General features: G+C 42.7%; 1 protein-coding gene across 3 annotated transcripts; it reads left to right on the forward strand.

Moving 5' to 3' along the window:
• Positions 1–2,983: 2,983 nt before the first annotated feature.
• LOC111652560 (fibronectin-like) lies at positions 2,984–25,332 on the forward strand. Of its 3 annotated transcripts, XM_023402849.2 has the most exons (46): positions 2,984–3,321; positions 3,560–3,685; positions 4,015–4,152; positions 4,420–4,551; positions 4,934–5,071; positions 5,167–5,313; positions 5,435–5,623; positions 5,769–5,951; positions 6,623–6,799; positions 7,432–7,587; positions 7,728–7,856; positions 7,975–8,118; positions 9,561–9,682; positions 10,732–10,900; positions 10,988–11,164; positions 11,437–11,565; positions 11,686–11,775; positions 11,861–12,055; positions 12,985–13,263; positions 13,356–13,619; positions 13,716–13,810; positions 14,267–14,435; positions 14,645–14,731; positions 14,941–15,132; positions 16,179–16,463; positions 16,691–16,882; positions 17,004–17,093; positions 17,695–17,961; positions 18,068–18,184; positions 18,283–18,444; positions 18,545–18,700; positions 18,814–18,930; positions 19,522–19,791; positions 19,907–20,094; positions 20,179–20,266; positions 20,367–20,546; positions 20,641–20,730; positions 21,094–21,282; positions 21,546–21,635; positions 22,090–22,538; positions 22,627–22,765; positions 23,507–23,668; positions 23,763–23,888; positions 23,983–24,089; positions 24,213–24,305; positions 24,542–25,332. In XM_023402849.2, exons 1-46 carry the CDS (start codon positions 3,180–3,182, stop codon positions 24,614–24,616), a joined length of 7,401 nt encoding a protein of 2,466 aa, XP_023258617.1. In that variant the 5' UTR covers positions 2,984–3,179; the 3' UTR covers positions 24,617–25,332. The 3 variants fall into 3 exon arrangements, with proteins under 3 accessions (XP_023258617.1, XP_023258619.1, XP_087029206.1); XM_023402851.2 differs by lacking the exon at positions 16,179–16,463; XM_087173080.1 differs by lacking the exons at positions 3,560–3,685; positions 16,179–16,463.
• Positions 25,333–25,395: the final 63 nt, after the last annotated feature.

Here is a 25,395-nt window from a genome sequence, read left to right on the forward strand (position 1 = left end):
CAAAAGCTACGAAATACTATATGGTAATCTTAATTAAAGGGTAAATTGTATGAAATGTACTACACACCCTTAACTATCCAAATGCAAAGGTGCAGCCATTAAAAGATTTAAAATGTGAATATTTCACTAATGTTAAGTGTTATAAAGGTTAAATGGTGATGCACTGGAACAAGTTTACCTTTATATGTGATGTGTGATCAGTGTAATCTAACTCAAGCAGATATTTAGGGGATTGGGTGCCAGAATGTGAAAGTTCTGGCACTACAGAACTGATATAGTGTTGTATATTAATTTGATGATCAAGGAATATTTATTATCAAAAGCAGTAATATTAACTCTGATACTTAAGTGACTCATAACAAACAACCTTTGTCCTTGTAGCAGAGATCAATTTATGAGTGGAAATATCTTTTTTCAGAATGTTGGACACCTGGCTTTAAAATGGGATATTGCTCTGACATTAAAAAGGATCATGTTTTCTGGGAAAAGTCTTGCAGACTGAATGTGAATTACAGACACGAGGGAAAGCACTTGGTCTTTTTTCCCTGTAACACACTCACACACTTGGCTAAACCAGACGGATGACAAATAAAGAAAGGAAAAACACCATGATGGAAGTAGAGCAGGTGGAGGGGAAGGAGCGAGACGGTGTGTGTGGGTGTGTGTGGGTGCATGTCTCTGTGTGTGTGTCTGTGTGTGTGTGTGTGTGTGTGTGTGTATGTATGTTTGTGTGTGTGTGTGTGGTAGGTGGTGACTTGGGTTGAGGTAAGACTGGCCAAGGTGTTAAGTAATGGCTATTGCAGCATGCACACATTCAATTTACAGATTTTTGCACACCACTTTGAAGGCATTTAACAGTAGACATTACTGCTCAATGTGGTATCCAAAAATATTTAAACTAATTTTTCACTGAGGAAGGGGTGGAAAAATGGCAAAAGCAATGACTCAACAGAGAGTCCAAAGAAAAATGATGATTGTGTTTGATTTCTCAACATGGACAGAAATACATATCGGTGAACTCCTGTCTGGAGAGCAGCAGAATAGACAGTCTGGAGTCTCTGCCCCTGGATGTTTTTGTTCATTTAGGATGCAGCAAAGTTACACGTACTGCACATGTACACCCGTGTCTGTCTGCAGCGATCTTGGTGGATGGATGGGGCATTGACGAATGAAGAACCCACTAAATTTTAGGGCAGATCTGGATCATTTGAATTGTTGGGGTCTCAATTTACTCTATAACAATACTTACTATTACTATTTACTACAACAATTCACAATATTTCATATTCATTACAGGTTTTCAAATTTGTAAAAAATTGAACAATAACTACCCAGTGAACGTTTTACTGCTGAAAAGACATTCACAAAATGCCAATGGTCTGCAGTTCAAAAACCAGTGAAAAGCCGTCCAAAAAACAGCTACGGGCAGTGTATCAAAAGCCAATGAAAAGATGTTCATAAAATGAAACGTTTAAATGTGAACAGTCATTAGTGTAAATTTTGAATCAAAGTCTTCAAATAGTCTGTGAAAGAACTTTCCCCTTTGAACCCATTTTGAACATCTCTTCACCATCGTTGGTTTTTAAATGTCAACAGAAAAATGCTCACTAGGTTCCACTAAAGGACAAAGAAAACCATGTGACACAGGTGAAAATAAATTTGTATTTATTAATCAACAATTTAAATAACATGGACTATATACAATCGCAATGAAATAGAAAAATACATAGTTATTGCAAGAAAAAAACCTCTCTCTTCCCTTATTTAAACATAGGTAATTTTGCATATTAGCCAGAGCCTTTGTGTTTTTAAAGTCTGTAAATTTGAAAATACAGAGTCACAAAAGCCGTTTCAAACTATACTTCAGTAATGCTTGTCCGTCTAGAATCGCTCTGATGAGTCCATGCCATTGATATGGTATTTGATTTCCACTTCTTTAGTCTGCAGACATTGTGTGGGTATGATGTCCATACCCACCTGTCCATGATTTCATTTTTGTTGTTGTCAATGTTCTTTGTCCTGACTTGGACCAGCAGTTGAACCTGTGTCGCACAGTGTCATGCTCTGTGCTAATAGAGGCGTTTTGCAGAGGAGTAATTGTGCTGATCTTCAGTTTAATTATAAGTGCATATATATTGTTTACATGAAACAGCTTAGAGTAAAAAAAAAAAAAAAGAATTGCCTCCCCCAATGATTTCACGATTCACCCGTGTCTGTTTGTTGATTTGTTTGTTTGTTTGTTTGTTTGTTTGTTTGTCAGCGGGATTACGCAAAAGGTACTAAACCGATTTGCACCAAACGTGGTGGAGGGATGGAGCATGGGCCAGGGAAGAACCCATTAAACTTTCGTGTGGATTCTGTTAAGGGGCCGCATCCAGGAATCTTTTTTTTTTCTTTTTTTATCACTTTCCCTAACATTGCCAGATTGGCCAGATTGGACATTTCTGGCCCTGGCGGAGGTATGCGCCCTGCTGAGGGGCCGTTCCTGTTAGTGCTGTGAATGTTTGTTAGCGAAGTTTATTAACTAGAAGCGAAACCAAACAACAAACAAACAAACAAACTCTTTGGGAACTCATAACTCATTTAGGTCTGATCCTTCGTATGAGTTTTTGGAAATCTCTCTTGTTCTTATATTTTTGCATTGACATCTACTTTAGCAGTGGCATGCTCTGAGATGTCTTTTGATTTCTTGCAGGCCCCTGACCCTCTGTGTGGCATCCTCATCCTTTCACAGTGATGCTATCCCACCCGATGCTCTTTTACCCTTTAATCTGTGATTTGAACAGATTTCAGAGGCTCATTCATCGCCATAACTTGATGTGTTTCTTTTTTTTTGTCCTGTGGCTTTTTTTCGTTCCTTGAAAGTGAAGTGTCCAGTGTCAGTATTGCTCACACTCGGGCGGGTCATCCCAGCTCCGGTTAAAGCCCTCCCCTCTTGGGGGCTGCGGCGGTGTGTCCGGGTATAAAACGAGTGCGCTCCCCTCTCCTCAGTCTGGCGCACCAGCTGCAAGGCGGCAGAACCGACCCGCCTGGAAGAACAGCAACTGGGAGCGAAGAACAAGGGACAGAAACTAATCCAATCTCTCTAAGTAAAACTGAACTCCTGCGCTGGCTTCTCCTGTTAAACTTTACTTCAGTCTTTTTTCTACTTTAGCTTGAAATCCTTATTTTTCCACAAAATGACTGGTAGCCCACTGACAGGGCTGCTGGTTGCGCTGTGCGTAAGCAGCGCAGTCCACGGCTTGCCAAACAAGAGCAAAAGACAAACTGGCCAATATCAGGTGTATCCTGAGCTCCAAGACTCAGCGGCCCTTACTCCAGGTTGGTACAAGGACAAAATATTCTTCAGTCTCCTTAATGTGTTAAAAGTCAAAGATGATTTTATTTCTGCATTGGAAAGAAAGTTTTAGTTCCTATTGTACCTAGAGATGTCAATAACAAGTTTTACTTTTGCATTTCTAATATTTCTTTTGAGATGAGCCAAAACTTTAATAGTCATTTTATGGCCCAAATGTTTAACAATCTTTTTGTGACAATATTCATATTATATGATATTTAGTCGGCTGTGAGGAAAACGGTCGCTCATACAGACAGAACGAGCAGTGGGAGAAACCCTACCTTGGCAGTACACTGCTGTGCACCTGCAATGGAGGAGCAGGCATCAAATGTAAAACTAAGCCTGAAGGTCAGTGAGAGAGACCCACCGGTTTCACACAGAAATGTCTTAACAGGCCATTATTTCTCCCCGGCTCACTTTTTCACATCTGGACACAAGTGAGAACTGACTTGGTTTGGGAGAGTTGCCTCTCCCCAGTGCAGTACCTCTTGTTTCAGAGCTATTGTGCCACTGTCAACAAGTGAAGTAAAAAAATATCATCACACCATGATTGAAACAACATCAAAAAACATCTGGCAACATCTTGAGATAGCCACAATTGTTCAGAGAAATACCCAGTACAGGTTGTACAATAACAGCCTCTTAACCTTTAGGTGTTTCCTCTGTTTTTCTCTCAGTGGTGGAGTCCTGTTATGACAAGCACAATGAACGGACATACCAGGTCGGTGAAACCTACGAGAGACCCAAGGACGGGATGATGTGGGACTGTACCTGTATTGGTTCTGGTCGGGCCAAGATCAGCTGTACCATCGCAAGTGAGTTCAAATTAAATTGGATTTAAGTAAAATATTGAAAAATCATAGTTGTTTATGCCTCTGCCTAGAAGTAAATTCCCTGCTTGGTTCATGCATTGGGGAAGAAAACAGTTAAAAAAAAAACAGTTAAATTGCATTTTACTTAAATGATAAAGATTGAAAATAAGGCTTTAGTGACGGACATGTATTACAGTGTATATATATATTAAGGGCATCTTTTGTAAACCAAAGAAAGTGAGCTAAACTTCAAATCTGTGTCAACCGCAGATCGTTGCCATGAAGGCGGGAGGTCTTATAAAATTGGGGACACTTGGCAGAGGCCTCATGATACCGCTGACTACATGCTGGAGTGTGTGTGTCTTGGAAATGGCAAAGGGGAGTGGACCTGCAAACCCGTGGGTGAGTACCTTCACCTCCTGTATTGAAACCTGTCGTCAACACTTCCCACATGAACTCCAGAAGGCAGAAAAATTGTGAAATATGGCAACTTTAGCGTGCAAGTTTGTGTTTTCAGGTTCCACCTACACACATGCACATACTTGGAGCGGGGTAATTTCTCAGAAGCATGACAGTGTTTGATGCTATTCTAAATATTTGAAAACAGTCAAGGCAAACAGGTTGTGTGACAGAGCACCCCTCTCCTCTTTGCCCATCTTACGCCACAGCTATTGATTTCCACATGGTTTATTTTTTGTGTAAATGTCCACATTGATTTAGATGCTGTGATTTCAAGTCAGAATTACAGATGCATTGAATCATGACCCTGCTGTTTTATGTGCAGCTGAGCGTTGCTACGACAACAATGCAGCATCATCCTATGTTGTGGGAGAGACCTGGGAGAAACCGTACCAAGGCTGGATGATGCTGGACTGTACCTGTCTGGGAGAGGGAAATGGACGCATCACATGCACCTCAAGGAGTAAGCAGAATATAAATACACACACACACACACATGAACACACACTTTTTACATACTTAAGTGGCGGCTGTTGACCACTGTTGTTCTGCCACCAGATCGTTGCAACGACCAGGACACCAGGAGGTCCTACCGCATCGGAGACACATGGACAAAGACTGACACAAGTGGACACGCCCTGCAGTGTCTGTGCTTAGGAAACGGCCGTGGAGAGTGGAAGTGTGAAAGACACAATGCAGGCAGAGGTGAGACTTAAAATCAGTTTTTCTATAAGTGTTAACTGAATGACAAAAGCTTTACTCTGAGCCTCTCAGCGGCCACAGCCCTGACATCCATCTTTCTCTCAATCTGCTTGGTGATTAACAGCCACAGGTACTGTCGTGGTGACCCCCACCCATTCCGTGGTCCAGAAACAGGTTGAGACCCCCGCCGAGGGAACCTGCCGCACAGACTCTGGAGCCATCTACTATGACGGACAGCGCTGGATCAGAAGCCAGGGCAGCAAGCAGATGCTCTGTACCTGTCTGGGCAATGGCGTCAGCTGTCAGGAATGGGGTGAGCACAGGAGGGAGGGAAGAAAAACAGGGGTCTCAGTGAAAGAAAAAAAAAAGTTTTTTTGCTCAAAATGAAACTTTAGCTTTTCTTTCAAGCAAAAAAAATCAAACCACTTTCCGCACTCTCCCCTCCCTTTTCTGTGTAGAGGCCAGGAACCAGGTGTACGGTGGTAACTCTAACGGCCAGCAGTGTGCGTTCCCCTTCGTCTTCATGGGGAAAACCTACTACTCCTGCACCTCAGATGGACGCACAGACGGGCAGCTCTGGTGCTCTACAACCTCAGACTATGAGAAAGACCAGCAGTACTCTTTCTGTACTGAGAGGAATGGTGAGATGGAAACATGGGCTTTACAATTATATTGCTTTGGTACTGTGCTGATGTTGGCCTTTTTATGAAGTAATGGCTGTTTTCATCCACCACCAATATAATAATGATTACCTCCCACTTTCTTACTTAGTCTGTGAAACCTGAAAAGTAGATTTAGTTCTTCATCAATTTCTTGTGTTTTGATGTTTATTTATTTTACACTTTACTTTGAGTCCAGCAATTATAATCCCAATATAAACATTTAATACATGGTTTGTAACACACTATAACACACACTATAAAACACTGTAGTTGTAAGCATATATTTATTTTGTTTATTAATGTATTTGTCAATGAAGTGGAGGCTGGTGTATAATGAATGATAACAGTAAAATGCAGTTGTAATATTACATGATAAATGATAATTGTCAGTACATTACATTAATGTACACTCTACTACATTATAGTGTATTATAAACCAATTATTAAACATGTATATACTGCTAATAAAGGCTAAATAGGGCAACTTAAAGTAGGGCGACTTAAAGTAATACATTACATCACTAAGTCTTTATGTTCCTTCTTTGGGATTCATGGATACTTGTTGTTTTTGGTATGAAAATGCTCATATTTTAAGCTTTCACAGTAACCACAGATGAACAATAACTGTTGTGTCTCCTTATTAATTCCAGCCATTGTAGCAACACGAGGCGGAAACGCCAATGGCGCCCTGTGCCACTTCCCCTTCCTCTTCGGTGGCCGCAACTACACCGACTGCACCTCTGACGGACGCCGTGACGCCATGAGGTGGTGCGGTACCACCCACAACTACGACGCAGAGCAACGCTTTGGATTCTGCCCCATGGCTGGTGAGTGTGTGCGCACTGCTTTTTATGATATATCAAGTATTTTTTTTCTAGAGTGGCTTTGAAACAATTCCAAATATTTGTATACATGATATGAAATTTAAAATAATTACATTAGTGAATATAGCTATAACCACAGAACAACCTCCTGAAGTGCAATGAAAGCATCTGCCAAGTTATTATAATGGCATAACCCTAAAAATGGGACACTCTTGGAGAAAGTGCTTTCAGCCCATTCAGCCCAAGCTGGGACATGTGGTCAAAGTTAGAAATGTTCAATTGCTACACAAACATGGTATGTATATCTTTCTGTTGAAAGCATTAAATTAAATGCTTTTGTCTTTATCTTGTTCCCATGGATGATAATGACTGTTGTTTGCATGGATCACTTGCAGATTAAATAGCTTTTAGAGAAGAGGGGGTTTATGGTCATGGGAGAGTAATAGCTCAATCAAGGTTGTTGCATAACACCATTACAATACAGAATGTTTAACCGGACCACAGAGAATTCCCCGTGCGAACGCACACAGCTGCATGTGAATGCTCAGACAGATGCGTCAGAAACAAGCACTGCAAGCACACAGAGCAGAGACTTCTTTGTTTTCATTTCTTTTTTCCTGTCTTTCTTCATGTAGCCCATGAGGAGATATGTACCACCAACGATGGAGCGATGCACCGTGTAGGCGACAAGTGGGACAAACGCCATGATGTCATGGGTCACATGATGGAGTGCACATGCCTGGGGAACGGCCGTGGGGAGTGGAGCTGTATTGCTCACTCACAGCTGCGAGGTCAGAGAACTAACTGTGTTTGGATTTGAAACAAAACTGTTAAAGTCTTGTAGAAGTTGAAACAGTCACAGAACTCATGCAGCCTGACATTGGAGCATAAGAGGTGTGTTTTTGTTTGTCTCATGCTTCTACATGTGCAGACCAGTGTATTGTTGATAGCTTGACCTATGAAGTAAACCAGGAATTCTCCAAGCGCCACGACGAGGGCTACATGATGAACTGCACCTGCTATGGACAGGGACGTGGACGCTGGAAGTGTGACGCTCTCGGTGCGTTCATGGCTCAATAGCTCAGCTGTTGGGGAATTAAATACTCAGCGCTTTGCCACTGAGAATTACAAGCCCACATTTTTCTGTCTGTTGACTTGTCTTGTGTTTTCTATTACAGATCAGTGTCAGGAGCCACAAACCAGGGCCTTCCATCAGATTGGAGACACATGGGACAAAGTCATCCATAACATCCACTACCGCTGTTATTGCTATGGCAACGGGATTGGAGAGCTTAGATGTGAACCTCAGCAGACCTACCAAGGTAGGAAAACAATCTTCTCAACATAATCATTTCAAAGTTGCAATCTGCTTCAGTGGGTTTACAGTTCTGTTTTAATGTGGGCCGTATAAAGTCACATGGGCCACTGGTGGTCTAAGTGTTTGTATGCATCACAGAACAACAAAAGTGATAAAGGAAGTAAACAGAAGACTTTAATTTGTGCCCTATGCAATTTCTTGTATTCATAAATCCATTTAGAAATCAGAGAAAATACTCTACTTATAACTTCAGATCTTCCTCATAAGCGATGTGGAAGTAATTGAATTAATCCTGTGATAGCAGTCTGTATATGCATGTTATACTGCAAACACAAACTGCGAGAAACTAAATTGACAATGAATTTTCATGGTGCAAATCTACTACAATGTAAACATATATAAGCAAATATTCATATTTTAATTTGAAAACCAGCTGAAAATCTCAGCATCATTTTCTAGGTTGTGGAGGATCCAGTTGTGAAAATCAAATATTTGGCTGGTCTGAGGCTCAGTCAATCCTGAATCCCTGCAGACAACAAGATAATGTGGCAATTGTGAATTGCAGTCTTTTACTGTACTCATTCAACTCTCTGACATTGTTGACCTCCTTCCTCTCACCCACCCCGAACCTCCCATCACACGTCACTGAAATGAAAAGTTCACTTCAGGTTTGTGGAGGGAAGCGGGGGGTCTGGGGTTTTTCTTGACTTTGAAGTCTAGCAAATGAGCAAATGAGCAAAGTGCCGGCCAATCACATCACCCCTGCCTTCCCCTTGGTCTTTGTAGTCAGAGAGGTTTTTTCCTCCCCCCGCCTGGTGTTGAGTGTTGTTGTGTTGACCTGCTGAGGGGAAAGGGATGCTGGTCATAATGAGGGGCAAAAGGGGGGGGGGGGTCAGTAGCCTTAAACACACTTCCTGTCTCCAATACCTCCCTCTGGTTAGGTAAACGTTGCTTAATGTGATACTTTGTTCTGCAGCACACTCTGTCCTGAATCAAACATTGACCAAAAAATCTTTTTACAGTTGCAACATTTCTCTCACTGTGATCAGTGGAGGAGGAAAGTGTGTGTGTGTGTGTGTGTGTGTGTGTGTGTGTGTGTGTGTGTGTGTGTGTGGAGAAGAGTGTGTGAAGCTTCGTGTGTGTGTTCTTGAGGGTACAAAGGCCAGATAAATTGTGATGAATATAGTACTCCGGTGTTATGTGAGACTGTAAGATGTCAGTGGGTGTATAGGTTGGTTTAACACTGTCTGGTGGTTTGGTTCTATCCCAAAATAAGAAGCCAACTTTCACCCACACTCTCTCCAGGTAACACTGATGTATTATATTTCTTTGACAACGTGTGAGTCTTTTTCTCATTGCTAATAGCGGCTTTGTTCATGTCTCTCCTACTCTCCCCTGATGTCTTCGCCAAAATCTTTTCTTCCGCCTGACGCTCTAACTCCTCAGACGGCCACAGGCCTGTCCAGGTGATCATCACAGAGGCAGGAAAACAGCCAGACTCTCACCCCATTCAGTGGAACGCCCCTTCGTCTGTTCACATTACCCAGTACATCCTCAAATGGAGAATTGTAAGTCATTCTTTTGGTTCTTAATTTGGGTTAGAAAGTGCTTGAGTAAATGAAAGTGAGCTCTTTTTTTTCTATTTTTTTTTCTAAAACGGGTGTTTGCTGACTGGTAGCATTAGTAGAGGTGGGCAAATAGTCTGAATGAAGTCAAGCCTTTTGGGTAATGTTGACTGAAGTTGGAGCATGGACAAACAAGATGATTAGAGGATACGCAAACTCACTTCTACAGTCTGCAGTTTTTAGATATTCCAAGAAAAATATCCCCCACCCAGAGATTTTTTTTTTTCTCATACATCTTTTTCCTCTGAAGACTTCAAAGTCTGACAAGCTGGTTGAAATGTTAACGAATCTTAACTGAAGTCAAACAGATTTCCTCTGAAGGGGTTTGTGTATTTTGGACGACAAAGTCACACAAAGTCCTCATCTGGCCCTCCTGCTGAGAAAGTCTGGGGTTTTCCGACAGCATGCAAACCCCAGTCTAAATACTTCTAAAGCAGGATTTGGCAGTAAATAAGTATGAGCCAGTGTCCAGTCCAGAATATACAGGCTACCATGTCAAGTCTTCATTTTATGAATTAATTAATGATTTCATTAAATCCTCAAAGTTTCACACAGTATTTAACTTTATCTCATTGGTGCTGTCAAAAAATGTAATTACTTTAAAGATTTATGTTTGCCATAAAGAGTTTAGAAATCAGATTATCTAGTTCAGAAAACAATCTCACCACAGGGTTCATTAGTAGCTGCTCTGGAGCTTTCAATCATGTAACATGGTCTTCATCAACAGATTGAATTTGCCTGCTTATAATGTAATTGTAGATGTTCAAATTGTTTTTTTCAGAGCACCTAAAAGTACTCCTTGCCATGTTCACTTAAAAGCTGAAGTTCGCTCTTGAGCTATTAAACAGCAGTTGAGAAAAAAAACACAGCTTTTGATCGTAGCACATGAACTTCATCAGCAAATGAAGATTATCCGCTCTTCAGTTTGTGCTTTATGTGATCAAAACGTCACTTAAAACCCATTCATTTTTGTCTTTTTACCCTTCTGGTAGAAAAATTCACGAGCACCCTGGAGGGAGGCCACCGTTCCCGGCCACCTCAACTCCTACACCATCAGCGGGCTGCGTCCAGGTGTCATGTATGAGGGTCAGCTTATCAGCATCCTGCGCTACGGACGCCGCGAGGTCACACGCTTCGATTTCACCACTACCCACGGTTCTTGTAAGTAGAGTCGAGCAGTTACATTCTCCCAGTGCCACAAATCTAAAGAAATATTCACATGGTCACTATATCCCTTTGTTTTTAAAGTGGAGACATCAGAGGGAGAGACAGCCCAGCCTGCTCCAGTGTTGGACACTTCTGAGTCGGTGACAGAAATCACCTCAAACAGCTTCGTTGTGTCCTGGACATCGGCTTCTTCTACCATCTCTGGGTTCAGGGTGGAGTATGAGCTCAGTGAGGATGGGGCCAAGCGCAAAGTCCTGGGTATGAGCCTTTGACCATCACTGAAACATCCATAAAGCAAATAATATAATTGATATAAGAAATAAAATAATTGAATCGGTTGATTAATTGGATAGTCTCTCCGTTGAGGTTCTGAATGATGTGTCTCAGGTTAAATGTGATGAACACAATATATATACAATATTAAAACATAGCTTACTCTGGTAGAGACGACACATCAAAATCATACTCTACATAGAACGGATATAGCCTACTTGCATGTGTATTAACCAACTTTTTGTCTGCTTCTCCAGATGTTCCCCGCACAGCCACCTCTGTCACCGTCAGTGATCTCCTGCCAGGACGCAGATACAACGTCAATGTCTACGAGCTACCAGATCAGGGAGAACCAAACCTGATCCTGACTACCTCACAGACTACAGGTATAGGAGAAGCTCTCTCCTCAACTTTCTCATCACACTGAGCTCAGCATCATGCTAATTCTGTAATTCTTTGCACAAAATATGCCATGAAGGATTTCCATTATTTTCCTTTTTTTCTAGCTCCTGACACACCCACTCAGCACACCGTCGATGAGGTGGGAGAGAGCTCCATTCGAATCAGCTGGTCCAAACCTCAAGCTCCTATTACTGGTAAGACGCGACTCACTCTGTATGTGTGTGTGTGTCTATCTGTTTTATTCTGGCTGTGTGTAACTGTATGTTTTGCGCCTGCCAGGTTACCGTGTGTTGTACACGCCGTCAGTGGAAGGCAGCAGCACTGAGCTGAACCTGCCAGACTCAGAGACCTCAGTGACCCTGGTTGACCTTCGCCCTGGTCTGCTCTACAACATCAGCATCTACGCTGTCGAGGAGGATCAGGAGAGTGAGCCTGTTTTTGTACAGGTCAACACCGCTGGATCCCCTCCGCCTGGTACACACTTTTAAACAGACACCATATCTTTCAGTTATTAAAAAAAAACTTCATGACTTTAATACTTCATGACTTAAGTCCATTGCAGGTTTTTGTGTTTTATTAAAGTGAAAGCTGAGCAGATTAAATTTCACAGCTGAAGATTCCTTATAGGGGAGTTCTAGGAAGGGTTGTCAGTGTTTGGGGAAGACTGAACGTGTCAAAAACATTGCATGGTCAAAATATGCTTCTACAGCTATAGCTATACTGTCATAATATTTTTTCTTTCTTAGTCCGTCATGGCCTCTGAATGACCTCTTGAATTCATGGTGGGCTCATAAACCTTCATCTGTTCAGACATAGTTAAAATACTTATGAAAGTAACCATGCATGTACAGCCCACACCCATGCAGAGGCACACACAATTCATAACTCCTCATTATATCTTAAGTGGGATTTCCATTTCTGCCTTGATCCTCCTTGTGCCTTGCACGGTAAAATGTACTGTTTTATTATACATGCAAAACAAAACCAGATGCTGTACGAAATTGCTTCTTTTTTTTTTTTTTTACACATCTGGTTTGACATTCTCTTATATTATCTGCTTTATCTAATCTGTTATTGTTGAAATATGTTAAAGTCTTTTATTGGGCTATTTTTTTTAGTTTGCCAAGTTGCCATAATAACCACAGCCTGTTGTTAGCCTTGTGCAGCACTTACACAGCTAATTTATAGGTGCCCTGTGGGATTTTATTGCAACAAAGTTTGGTTTACATTCAGTGTTTTTCCACAGAACATAATGTGTTTATCCTTGAGAGTTAACAAACATGTGAAATGCATGTCGTTTCTCCAAATAAAAAATGGGGACCCATTCATAAAAACATCACTCCATAGTGTTGACGTATCTGACTATATCCCCTGTCAATCAATCTACCACTTCCTGTCCACAGAGGAGGTCCGAGCCCCTACAGACCTGCAGTTCTACGAGGTTTCTGATGTGAAGATCACCATCACCTGGACCGGTCCTCCCAGCGAGGTGTCTGGTTACAGGGTGATCTTCTCCCCTGTTGGCCCTGATGGCACTGACACGAGACCCCTTCAGCTGCCCATCTCACCCAACGCATATGCTGATATCACCCACTTGCAGCCGGGCACACTCTACCGTTTCTACATCTACGCCATCAGTGGTGGAGTGGAGAGCGAGCCACTAGTGGGAGAAAAGTTCACCAGTAAGTATCACCATGGACAAAGGCGCCCAAATTAGACGGAGGAAGATTACACCAACTTCTGCCTCACGTTTTATATTTTCTCACCCCTCCAGAACCTGATTCGCCCACCAATGTGCATTTCACCGACGTTGGCCCTGACAGTGCTTTGGTCATCTGGGAGGCTCCCCGCGCCATCGTCAGTGGTTACCGTCTCCTCCTGAGCATCGAGGGCTCTAACCCTGTCGAGAAGAGGATCCCAGGCAGGGTCACCCAGTATGCTCTGAGGAATCTACGACCAGACACCCAGTACACTGCCACCCTGCACTCTGAGCGAGACAATGAGCTCAGTGAGGGCGTCACCACACATTTTACCACCGGTCAGTATTAAGAGAAACGGGACATCAGCACAGAGTAGAATTCATTTTTGGCATTGAATTAAATATTATTTTTTCCGCATTCTGTTCCTCTCCCAGCTCCGCAGATGGGAAATGCTCCAACTTTCAGCACCGAGGTCACTGATACCTCTATCATCGTCACCTGGATACCTGTCCGCAGGTTCAGCTACAAGGTGGAAACCTGCATTAGCTCACAGCATAAAAAAAAATATATATCAGTTTATCATCTTGAGAAACAACTGTTCATAATAGCAGAAAAGCTGCTCTAATAAATATTTTAATACTATCACTAAAGTCGCAAAATCTCTAAAATTATCACACGACTCTGCATTTCCTGTCAGTGCTGTAGCTTTTTAGCATATTCAGTCTCATTATTCTGACATTTCACTCTGTCGGTGGAGACCAAAACAGAGCTGAAAGGAGAGTGAATGTTGGACACATGGATCTAAATTGATCCAAATATTGCTCTGTATCTGCTAGATATATAAACAGTCAACACTTTGCTAACATGTTCTCCATATCAACTTTATAAGGTGACAATATGTCAATGTTGTGTTTACAGCTTGTTGCTCGGTTAAGTGTATTTTTCTAGGTTTCTGATCTTTGCATGTTTGTTTCTTTCTCCCCAGCTGTCTGTGCTCCCCAGCCAGGAAGGCGAGTCTCCCAGAGAAGACACCTCTGATTCTGGACGTATTCAAATTCCAGACCTGATCTCTGGAAATCAGTACACCTACAGCATTCAGCCCATCTTCAATGGACGCAACCGTGGAAACCCCATCACCCGCAACGTTGTCACTTGTGCGTATCTATTTCACTTTAACTGAGAAAAAGACAGCCATAATGATGACTGCCACACAAAAACCACAAAAAAAGAAGCTGTATAACTTATCACCATCTGATTTTGTGCTAACTGGGCTGTGGCCCCACATAGCACTGTTCAAACCATATGGGATACGTTTGTGTAAGAAGTTACTGCTGTATTGAATGCTGCTTTTCTGTCCTTGCAGCCGTGTCTCCTCCCACTGACCTCAGAGTGGAATCCAACCCCAACACAGGAGATCTCACTGTCCACTGGGTAGCCTCCAAAGCACCAGGTAAATATTGACTGTGCTCCCCACGCACTGCCAGCCACTGGATCACGCCAAGTCTAGACCTTGGCCTTCTTTTTTTTTTCGGAAGGACAAACGTCTCTTCCCGGTATTTCTTTTTCATTTCTCACAGTGACTCATAAATTGAAAAAAGCTCTTGACATTCTGTTCTATCTCCCCCATATTTGTCATGTCCCCCCCCCTTCCCTTTGCAGGCCTCACAGGCTACAGGGTGACAAGCACGCCGACCAATGGCCAGCGAGGAAACTCCCTGGAGGAGTTAGTCCGACCTGATCAAACCTCAGTCGTCCTAGAGAATTTGAATCTGGGGGTGGAGTACAACGTCAGTGTCTTTACCACTAAGGGCAATTTGGAAAGTGTGCCTGTGTCCACTATTATCACACCAGGTAGGAGCCACCAGGAAGGCATTCACACTCATTAATAGGCATCAGACACACAACTGCGTCCTCACAAAAAGACCGATGTCTGCGTGTGTGTAGGAGAGAGATGAATTTGCCATTAAAGGATGGGTCCAGGTTAAACTAGAGCAAACTCCAATATTTCACCACATTACGGTAATATTTTTATTAGCCCTACGGTTACACTGTATTCGTCTTCATGCTGGAACTTGCGTACAAATATATTCTTTTTAAAATTGGCATAGCTTTAAAAAAAAAAAAAAAAAAAAGTTGGAATGCCTCAAAAACAACTGTTTCTTAAAGCTGCATTAATGGACTTTTTGCCACTAACCTTAAAACAAGTTGACAACCACACACCTCTGACATTATCACCTTTTTTGAAGCTGTTATGGCTAATGGTTAAAATTATCACCTCATTGGATTGCCACCTGATGAATGACATCCAATATTCACATTCATATTTAGCTCTATTTTAGTCTCCACCAACTTTTATAAAATATCTGACAGGAAGGTCCGTCATCTTCGCGGTATGGTAGGTTTATTACAACTAGTTTGCTGAAAACAGCTGCCTGAAGTAAATGAGCACAGTAAGACTGAACCAAACAGGAAATGATGTGCCATAAAACCAAAAACAATGAGCTAAAAGAGGCAAAAAAGTTCACTCAGAACACTGTTTAATGCAGCTTTAATTATCATAACCTACTAATAATATGATCATTGGCTAACCTGCCATGCATGGAGATCATATTTATTAATTGGGATGGTGAATTAATTAGTTTTTTTTTTGCATGCTCAGACCAGTAGTATTAATCACTGCTTTAATTATATTATATTTATAATGTGAATGAATGTTTATGGACTGAAGTCATTTGTAATTATCTCTATCTAGCATGGCTACTGGTACACTCTGGACCTCTGACTGCTTTAGTTGGAATGAAATTAATGTTATTGACATAGTCAATGTAATTATGGCTTTTGGGTCTGTTTTTCTGTCTTATTTTGCTTGCGCTTTACAACTGGCCTAACCCTTTCAGACATCCCCGCACCAAGTCACATTGACTTTGTCGACATTACTGACACCACCATTGGTCTGCGCTGGATCCCTATGAACTATACTACCATTACTGCTTACCGGATAACAGTTGTAACGTCAGGCGAGAACTTGCCAATTTTTCAAGACACGGTGGACGCGGCTGCTGGTTATTACACGATTCGTGGCTTGGAGCCGGGCGTGGACTATGACATCAGTATCTTCACTCTTACAGAGGAGGGGGAAAGCGAGCCGACCACATACACAAAGCAAACACAAGCAAACAATGGTGATTTAACTCTTTCACTCCATCAGTGGGAAGGGCTTGGGTTTTTGACGTGAGAGAACTGATAAAGGCACATAACAACCCTTTTTTAATTTATGTGTAACATAAAGTAAAGTTCAGAAATGTATCATGTCTCTTCCATTGTAAACGCACTCTAATTTATTTAACCTCTTTATTAAGCTCTTTTTTCCCCTGTGTTAGGTATAACTTTTAACCCCTCGTTCTTCCAGCCATTCCTGCCCCCACCAACTTGCAGTTTGGAGGGGTGGGTCCTGACCACATTAGGGTGACCTGGACAGTCCCCCATGTTGCCACACCAAGCGACATCTCTCGATTTGTCATCCGTTACCACCCTGTAACCACAGATGATGACATTAGAGAGGTTAATGTTGGCGGAGCCACCAACACCTTCCTGCTGCAGAGTAAGACCACATAGAGATCTGACAGAATAATGGCTGCAAGGGCCAAAATGAGCTGTTTTTCTTTGCAGTGCTCCATGTCAAGCCTCTCTGAGTGCATAATTATCTCTCCATTTCCATTTAGACCTGCTGCCCAACACTGAGTATCGTATCAGTGTTGTGTGTGTGTACGGGGAACGAGAAAGTAAACCAACCACAGGCACTCAGAGGACAAGTGAGTATGACAATGGTTTATAAAAGTGTGTTCCTTAAGGAAGGCTGACAGCTGCTGCAAGTTTTGTTCATGTCCATTTTTAATCATATTGGATCAACATAAAACCAAGGCTATATTTACATTAACTGTTATGTTTTTAAAACAGAAGACAGAAGTAACAAAGATCACTATTTTAAAACCCCTGTTAAATATTTAATTACTCTGCAGCTAAGACTGGTGACATGACTGCTTCACTTTTGAACAGAACAAAAAAATGTTTAAAATGAGGACATGGGTCGAAACCCTTTGGCCAACCATTTATTCCATTAATGTTATTTGTTTTGTTAATCTATTAAAATGAGGGTAATTCTCAGCTAAGGTTGCATGTTTTTTGTGTTTGGGGATGGGTAGGTTTTTATGAAAAAAAAAATCACGAACTGGTGCAATGTTTTTAAAAGGTTTGGGAGACAGTGGATTATGACACCGGTACAAGTAAAAGTCCAAGACAACAGACCATAGATTGTTGAAATTGATCATTTGTGTTTCCCTGCAATTTTGTTTTTGCCATTATCATTAGGTGTAATTTAAAATTTATCCCATTCTCCAATTCCTTTCCCTCCAGCTCTGGACTCCCCCACCGGCTTGGACTTCTCTGACATTCGTACCAACTCCTTCACTGTTCACTGGCTAGCTCCAACTGCTTCGATCACCGGCTACCGCATCCGCTATCAGAAGACAAGCGGCGGGCGGACCAAGGATGAGAGGCTGCCCCCAACCAGGAACTACTTCACTTTGACTGGACTGACACCAGAGACAGAGTACCTGGTATACGTGTTTGCCGTCAACAACAATCAGGAGAGTCAGCCTCTGACTGGAACGCAGGCCACCAGTAAGCTTCCATACTGGTTTCTACTGTCCCCTCTCTTTTTCTTCTCCTACATTGTTTTTTTTCTTATAATGAACTTTTTTTTCATGTCTCTTCTAATCTTTTTCAGTCTCTGATGCTCCCACTGATCTGGAGGTAACATCATCCACCCCCACCAGCATCACCATTCACTGGGAAGCCCCCTCTGTCACAGTGAAGAACTACAGGATCACCTATGGAGGAACAAGTCTGTAGTTGTCTTTTAATTCATAGTTTCCTCTAAACCTCAGCCATTAATTTAAAGTTTAACACTTCTTTTTCTACTTGTTGTCTCTCTCTTTCTAGGTGGCGAGACTCCTCAAGAGTTCACAATCCCGGGCTCTCAGACCACCGCCACCATTACTGGTCTGAATCCTGGCACTGACTACACCATCACAGTCTATGCTGTTACCGGACGAGGGGACAGCCCTGCCTCCAACACCCCAGTCTACATCAGACACAAGACTGGTACAGCAAACTGAAAGACAATTGTTTCTGGAAAAAAATCTGTTGTGGTCAAAAAACAAAATCTAAAGCTTGATATTGTATGTGTCCATCTCTCCGTTAGATACCGAGCCTCCCACTGACATGAAAGTGACTGACGTGAGTGACAACGCTATCACAGTGCGCTGGTCTCCTGCTCAGGGACCAATCAGAGGCTACAGAATCACCAGTGTCCCCAAGAACGGCCTGGGACCCTCCTACTCTGAGGTGGTTGCCCCTGGTAAGATGGTGGCCCCTGTTCAGAACCAGACTGTCATCCTTATTTGATATAATTTATCATTTCCCAGGACAATCTCTTCTTTCATTTGCTCCTTTTCTGCCCTTTTGTTACAGATCAGCGTGAGATGACGTTCACAGGTTTGATGCCCACTGTTGAGTATGTTGTGAGTGTCTACGCCCTGGGAAATGACGGACAACCCTCCTCCCCTGTGGTGGAGAATGCTATCACTGGTTAGTTTGACTCAGTTCAGTCCAAGAAACACTTCAATTAGAAACTGTTTTGGCATAACCGATGTGAGTATCTCTGCCAGTGTGTTTACACGCGCATATTAAGTAACCAGGATACAGGCATCTTTCTGTCTTAACTTTATTTCTCTGTGATTTCTTCAAATCATGTTAATGAAAAACCTGCGTTCTGTAATTGGGATATGGGATTAGAGGAAACTTAATTTCCCCGGATAGATTTCTCCTGGAGGAAGCCACTTATACTGTGACAGCAGATTCTCCTCTCAAATGTCTATCTCGGTTTTGTTTGTTGAAAAATGCAAATGTTTTACTGTGAAGTGGAGGGGGTTGGTTAACTTCCCACCAATAAAGGAGATGTAGGGTATGTAAATGAGGCATGATATGCAAACAGAAGTAATATACCTGCATTTACTAGACAAAACAAATCCAGGAGAGGTGTTTTGTATGGCTGTTTACGGCTGTTTAAGTTCATGTATATAGTACCTTTTAATTCATTCATTTCAGTTATTTCACTATCAGGGTAACTCAGAAAGTGTCGCTTTAAGACCACCCACTCATTTACCTCCTTTCCTGCAGCTATGGATCGTCCCAAAGACCTGACCTTCTCTGATATTGACTCCACCTCCATGCGCATCACGTGGGACAGTCCAGAAGGTACAGTGACATCATACCGCGTCATGTACTCCAGCTCGGAGGAGGGCGAGAGGGAGCTGCGCCCAGCACCCAGAGGTGACCAGGACAGTGTGGTGCTGAGAGGCCTTCGCCCCGGGACAGAGTACACTGTCAAAGTCATCGCCCTCAATGGCCGCACACCCAGCACGCCCTTGGTGGGAACCCAGGCCACAGGTAGAAATGCACAGAAAACAACATATTCATGACTTTTTATGTATGTATGTTTATATGTTCCCTGACTACAAGTCTAACTGTGTTTTCTCTTTGCAATTGTGTCTCTCTGCCTCAGTAATCCCTGCTCCGACCAACCTGGTGGTCTCAGAGGTTAGTCCCTCTGCCTTCACCGTGTCATGGCGAGCCCCCACTGCACGTCTGACAGGCTACCGTGTGGTTGTCACCCCCAAGAACATCAACAGCCCCTCCAAAGAGATGAATGTTGCTCCAGACACCACACGTGTCGTCGTACCTGGCCTCATGGTAAACAGAGTTCTTGTCTCAGTATTTACATGGATTCATAGTCAGCCAGTGAATAAATATCAACTGTATGTCTGCGTATCGTAGGTGGCAACTACATACCAGATACAAGTCTATGCTCTGAAGAACTCTGTCACCAGCAGACCTCTGGAGGGAGAGATGACCACACTGGAAGGTATCCGACCCGCACCATAAATGGGAACCACTTCCGTTGTCATCACTGATTATTGCCCACTGCTCTGTTTCATGTCAGTCTTCTCTCCTCCTCAATGCAGACGTGAGTCCTCCTCGTCGTGTGCGCATCACTGATGTGACGGATACTTCTGTCATACTGAGCTGGCGCACCAAGGTAGAAACCATCACTGGTTTCCTCATCGATGCCACGCCCGTGGATAAGTCGCACCCCACTATCACCAGGACCATGCCAGGAGAAACACGCACCTTCACTCTCACAGGTACACCGCACCTTCCTTCTGCAACGGAGGATGGGGAAGTGTGATTTTTGTGTTTCAGTCTTGCTTCACAATGTTTTTTTTGTTTTTTTCTAAGGTCTGCATCCAGGCACCAAGTACTCTGTTAACCTGTACACTCTGAACGGCAACACAAAAAGCGCTCCATTTAACATCATCACTCAAACAGGTACGAGACAAATCTGCATCTCATTGCGAACACATTTCAGGCTTCATAACGTGAATTTAAGTTTAAATTTAATTTTTCATATCCAGAAATGTTTACTTAAATGTAGTTGTTGGCGTTTTCATTACATACAGTACATAATGTACAGTAAACAGTGCAGAGTTAATACGAGCAATGTAAAGTGATAAAGAGATGCAAAAAATAAGTCACACAATGGTTTAGATAAATGCAGCCAATCACAATTGTGAAAATATGTAAACTAAACTGTGTGGACATAAATCACAACTATAACCTTACAGAGCACACACACACACACTCAGATGCAACAAGCAATCAGTTGATCGAACATGATGTCTTTCTTCCTAGCTCAACCAGCGGTCCAGACTCCCACCAACCTCCAGGTCACATCTTTGACCCCCACCTCCATCTCCTTCACATGGCAGCCACCTCCCACACAGATCACAGGATACTACGTCACCTACGAGGAGTTGGGACGAGCACCACGGGACCTCATCCCACAACCCCATGCCGGCCAAAACTACGCCACCATATCTGGTATGCGCTTGTTAACGGTTCCATTTTACACTTGCATTTACTCATTTGGCAGACGCCTTTATCTAAAGCGACTTACCCACCTGGGCCACAGCCACTCATTTTCACTATAAACAATAATGCCACTGAAAATATTTCTTCTCATTTTTCATTTACATTTTACATTTTTCACACAGGATCCACTGGTTATATCATTCTCTTACACGTAATCATGAGTCAAGTGCCACCTACTAATTCCGATATGTGATAATTATTCCTCTCGTCAGGCCTGAGACCAGCCACAGAGTACATCATCAAGATCATCGCCATCCAGAACACACAGAGGAGCACACCTCTGACGGGCAGAATCAGGACTCGTGAGTATTATCAGACTTCTGCTCTGTACTGTGACAAATTTGATGGTACAAGTGATGCATTCAAATGATGTGATAAAGAAGAAGATTCAAATTAGATATGGGTAAACATCTTATAAGATGTGAGGGTTTGAAACGGCAGCTTTAATCTGCTCAGCTGAATCAGCTGTTTGGCTGTAACAGCTCGGAGGCCTTAAGATAAACTGTGCTATCGATTGGCATTAGGCTCCTAAAACAATAATACCCATTTTTATTTTGAATGCCTCCAGAAATGACATTCAAAATACCTCTTGTGTGTTTGTAATATTGGCTTTATGATACACTTTGCCATGAAGTGGTACCCCAGCAATGTTGCATATCTGTCACCTCCTGCTGGATGAGATATGCTACAGCAGCTCTGCTTTACCCACCCCGTGTCTAACCTGCTTGCTTCCCTAACCCCTTCTCTCCCGCCCAGAACCAGACTCCTTTCTTCCCCTGCCTCTGCCACATCGCCCTGGAGTTATTGATGACAGGTTGGATGTGCCTGAAAGTGAGTTGGACAACACAGTCCAGGTAGTGGCCAGTGGCCAGGATACGCCTGGTGGTCAGAGCCAGCATGTGGAGTACACAGAGTACAACAACAATGGAGGCCCCAACAGATATAATGGGAACAGTGGCAACCCACAGTCTCCCTATGGGCAAGTTCGTGAGCCCCTGGTCTTTGTGCCCCTCCCTGATGCAGAGGGCCGCAGATTGCCCATTTTGAAGCTGAATGTGCCCATTGGCGCTACGTTTGGTAACGAGACAGGAGTGCCACAGGAGGCCCAAACTCAGACCACCATCTCCTGGAAGCCTTACAAGCAGAGCAACGCCTACCTGGTGTCCTGCCAACCTCTCACACACATAAATGAGAAGATGTTCCAGGTAAGAGATTCAGTCTGAACATTATCTATCAGTTGAATGACATCTCTGATTTCATGTGGATAAACCTCATCTCTCTCTACCTGCCCAGATCCGCCTGCCAGGCACCGCCACCACTGCTACCCTGATAGGACTCAGCCCTGGAGCGAACTACAATGTGATCGTGGAGGCCCTGATGGGAGCGCTCAAACACAAGATTATGGAGCAGGTCGTCACTGCTGGAAACACAAGTGAGAACCCCACCACCCTTCTAAACTAGACTGAGCTAAGTGTAAAGCAACTCCTGCTTATTAACTTGGGACACCGGTGTGTAGAACAGGGTGTCTCGGGCAGATATGAACCGTCACATTGGTTAGGTACTATTTTTTATACTCCCTGCTGAACGGTAAAAAGGAAGCAGCTGGTGACTCTATAAGTGTCTCAAACTACACCCTATAGTTCAATAGACACAATAAAATGCTTGAGTAGTAAATCAGTAGTAGTAAATCAGGCCTCTTTATATTAGAGACAGGCTTTTATTCCTAATTTTCCCTGGTAAATGCAACCACAGAACTTCCCCTATGTTATCTTATTAATTTAGTTTTATGTACATGTCAAAACACTAATTCCATTAGTTCACTGACAGTCGTGTCATATTCATCACTCTGCTGCTGTGAGACTCTAATCGCCAACAGAAATAGTGTTTTTATTTACTAAATAATTCCACTTGTGCTGGCCACCAACAACATATATACATATAAACAACAGCGAGCACCAGTGCTGGCTATTTTCATTGACTGGAAGTAACCACACAACACACATCTGCTCCTCTACATGTTTCAGTTTTTAGTTCATCCTTTCAGAGATATGGTACTGATGAAAAATGTCACTAGAAATAAGAACCTGAATAAAAAGCGAGCGGTTACTTCAGCTAATCACTCATTTTCAAGTTACTAGAGGCTTACACAAACTTTTGTTTCCTCATATTTCAGTCCCAGAGGGCGTGTCCTCCGCTGACGACTCATGTTATGATGCCTTCACCGCAACGCACCATGATGTTGGTGCTGAATGGGAGCGGATGTCTGAGACAGGCTTCAAGCTGTGGTGCAGGTGCCTGGGCCTGGGCAGTGGCCACTTCAGATGCGATTCATCTAGTAAGTTTTTGGGATATTTTTTTTCCCTCGAGTTCACAAGCATATATATGTAATTTCACTATAATTCTCTCCCTTTTATTTTGTCCATCATTAGAGTGGTGCCATGACAACGGCAACAACTATCGCATTGGAGAGAAATGGGACCGCCGCGGAGAAAACGGTCACCTAATGAGCTGCACTTGCCTGGGAAATGGCAAAGGAGAGTTCAAGTGTGAACCACGTAAGGGCTCTTACTACCCAAAGAAATGTTCAGGGACCATCTCAGAATCAGGTGAAAGGCATATGAATTTTAACGTGTATGTACACCCACGCAGATGAATCGGTGTGCTACGATGATGGAAAAACTTACCAGGTGGGCAACCAGTGGCAGAAGGAGTACCTGGGCGCTATCTGTACCTGCACATGCTTTGGAGGACAACAGGTACGACACATCAACCTCCCTGAATTTTGGCTCTGATGTTCAGTGAGATGCTTATAATGACTTGTGGTCATTAGGAAACATGTTTAAAGAGACAATATAATTGCGTATGTTTTGTCTCATCAGGGCTGGCGGTGCGAGAACTGCCGCAGACCAGGTTCTGATGTTGATGCCAGTCTGCTGCAGCCTGTTAGATATGGAGACAACACCCTACGCAAAGTGAGTAGTGGAATTATTATAAAATTATATTAATTTAATATTACAATTTGTCCTGTTTAGTATGTAGTGGTACTGGATTTCTACACGTTTTAGCCCTTTTTAAAAACCCCAAAATTGTCTAATTAAATTTATAAGCCCAACGATGAAGAGTATGATCAAATATAATGAAGAGACAGGATTGTTTTTTCTGAGGCATGTGAGCTTGCCTCTTCTAAATCTTCCCACTCTTCTTCTAGAATATTCATTGCCCCATTGAGTGTCTCCGACCTGACCTGCTGGCAGACGCAATTGCTCAAAATCCTCGGGAATAAAGGATCAGTCATCTGATATCTGCTTTGCTCCCTCACCGTCCAATCGCTGCACTGTCTCACCCTGTAGTTGCCACGCTGTCTGTGACTGAACCGAACCAACTGCCTGATCACTTTCTGACACGTTTAGCTTAAACATGTTACACTGCCTTGCTGCCTGATCAATCCCGATCCTTCTCTAAAGTCTTTTCACTGTTGACTGTTAAAGTCTCTAAATTCATGCTCTTTTAGAAAAAGAAGACTCTTGACAATACAATTTTACTCTGTGTAGCATTTCCTCCCACGTGTTTGAGCCTTAATGAATGTTTTTAGGGCTCGTCACCATTCAGATTTATTTGTCAAACTGGCATTTGTTTCCCCCCGTTTAAAAATTCAGAAACATTTCCTAATTAAAAGAGCAGAAACTGTCAGAAAGTAAGCACTGTGTTAAAGAATGTCAATGTAGTTATTAACAATGTTTAAATTGTCCATGAAAATGTGCTTCTCTTTTCTGTAGCCCTTCTGTTCCTGAGGGGTCGCACTGTGTGTGATTGACACAATCTGAAGTCTAATGTCTTTTTACTAATTTATCCCTTTAATCTCAACGTGTGAATGTGTGAACTGGGATGTGAGAATTTGAACCGTTCTATTTTTGTACTTTGTTGTCGGTGCCAAAGTTGTTTCTACCTTTGACAAAAAGTCCCTTATTTTAATAAAGCTGGAGAAATCCTGAAACCTAACCACTGTGTTATGTTAGTTTTTTGTAAATAAGAGGTTTATACACATGCTAGACGGAAATGCTT

The sequence above is a fragment of the Seriola lalandi genome, unplaced genomic scaffold (genome assembly GCF_002814215.2).
Source record: "Seriola lalandi dorsalis isolate HSWRI2012SDOR001 ecotype SW California unplaced genomic scaffold, Sedor1 jcf7180002054040, whole genome shotgun sequence".
NCBI lineage: Eukaryota > Metazoa > Chordata > Actinopteri > Carangiformes > Carangidae > Seriola > Seriola lalandi.

Coding starts and splice junctions, on each gene's coding strand:
- LOC111652560 (XM_023402849.2), top strand. CDS start 3,180: ATGACTGGTAGCCCACTGACAGGGCTGCTGGTTGCGCTGTGCGTAAGC. Junction 16,883..17,003: donor CAACACCTTCCTGCTGCAGA/GTAAGACCACAT, acceptor ATTTCCATTTAG/ACCTGCTGCCCAACACTGAG. Junction 20,731..21,093: donor TAACATCATCACTCAAACAG/GTACGAGACAAA, acceptor CTTTCTTCCTAG/CTCAACCAGCGGTCCAGACT.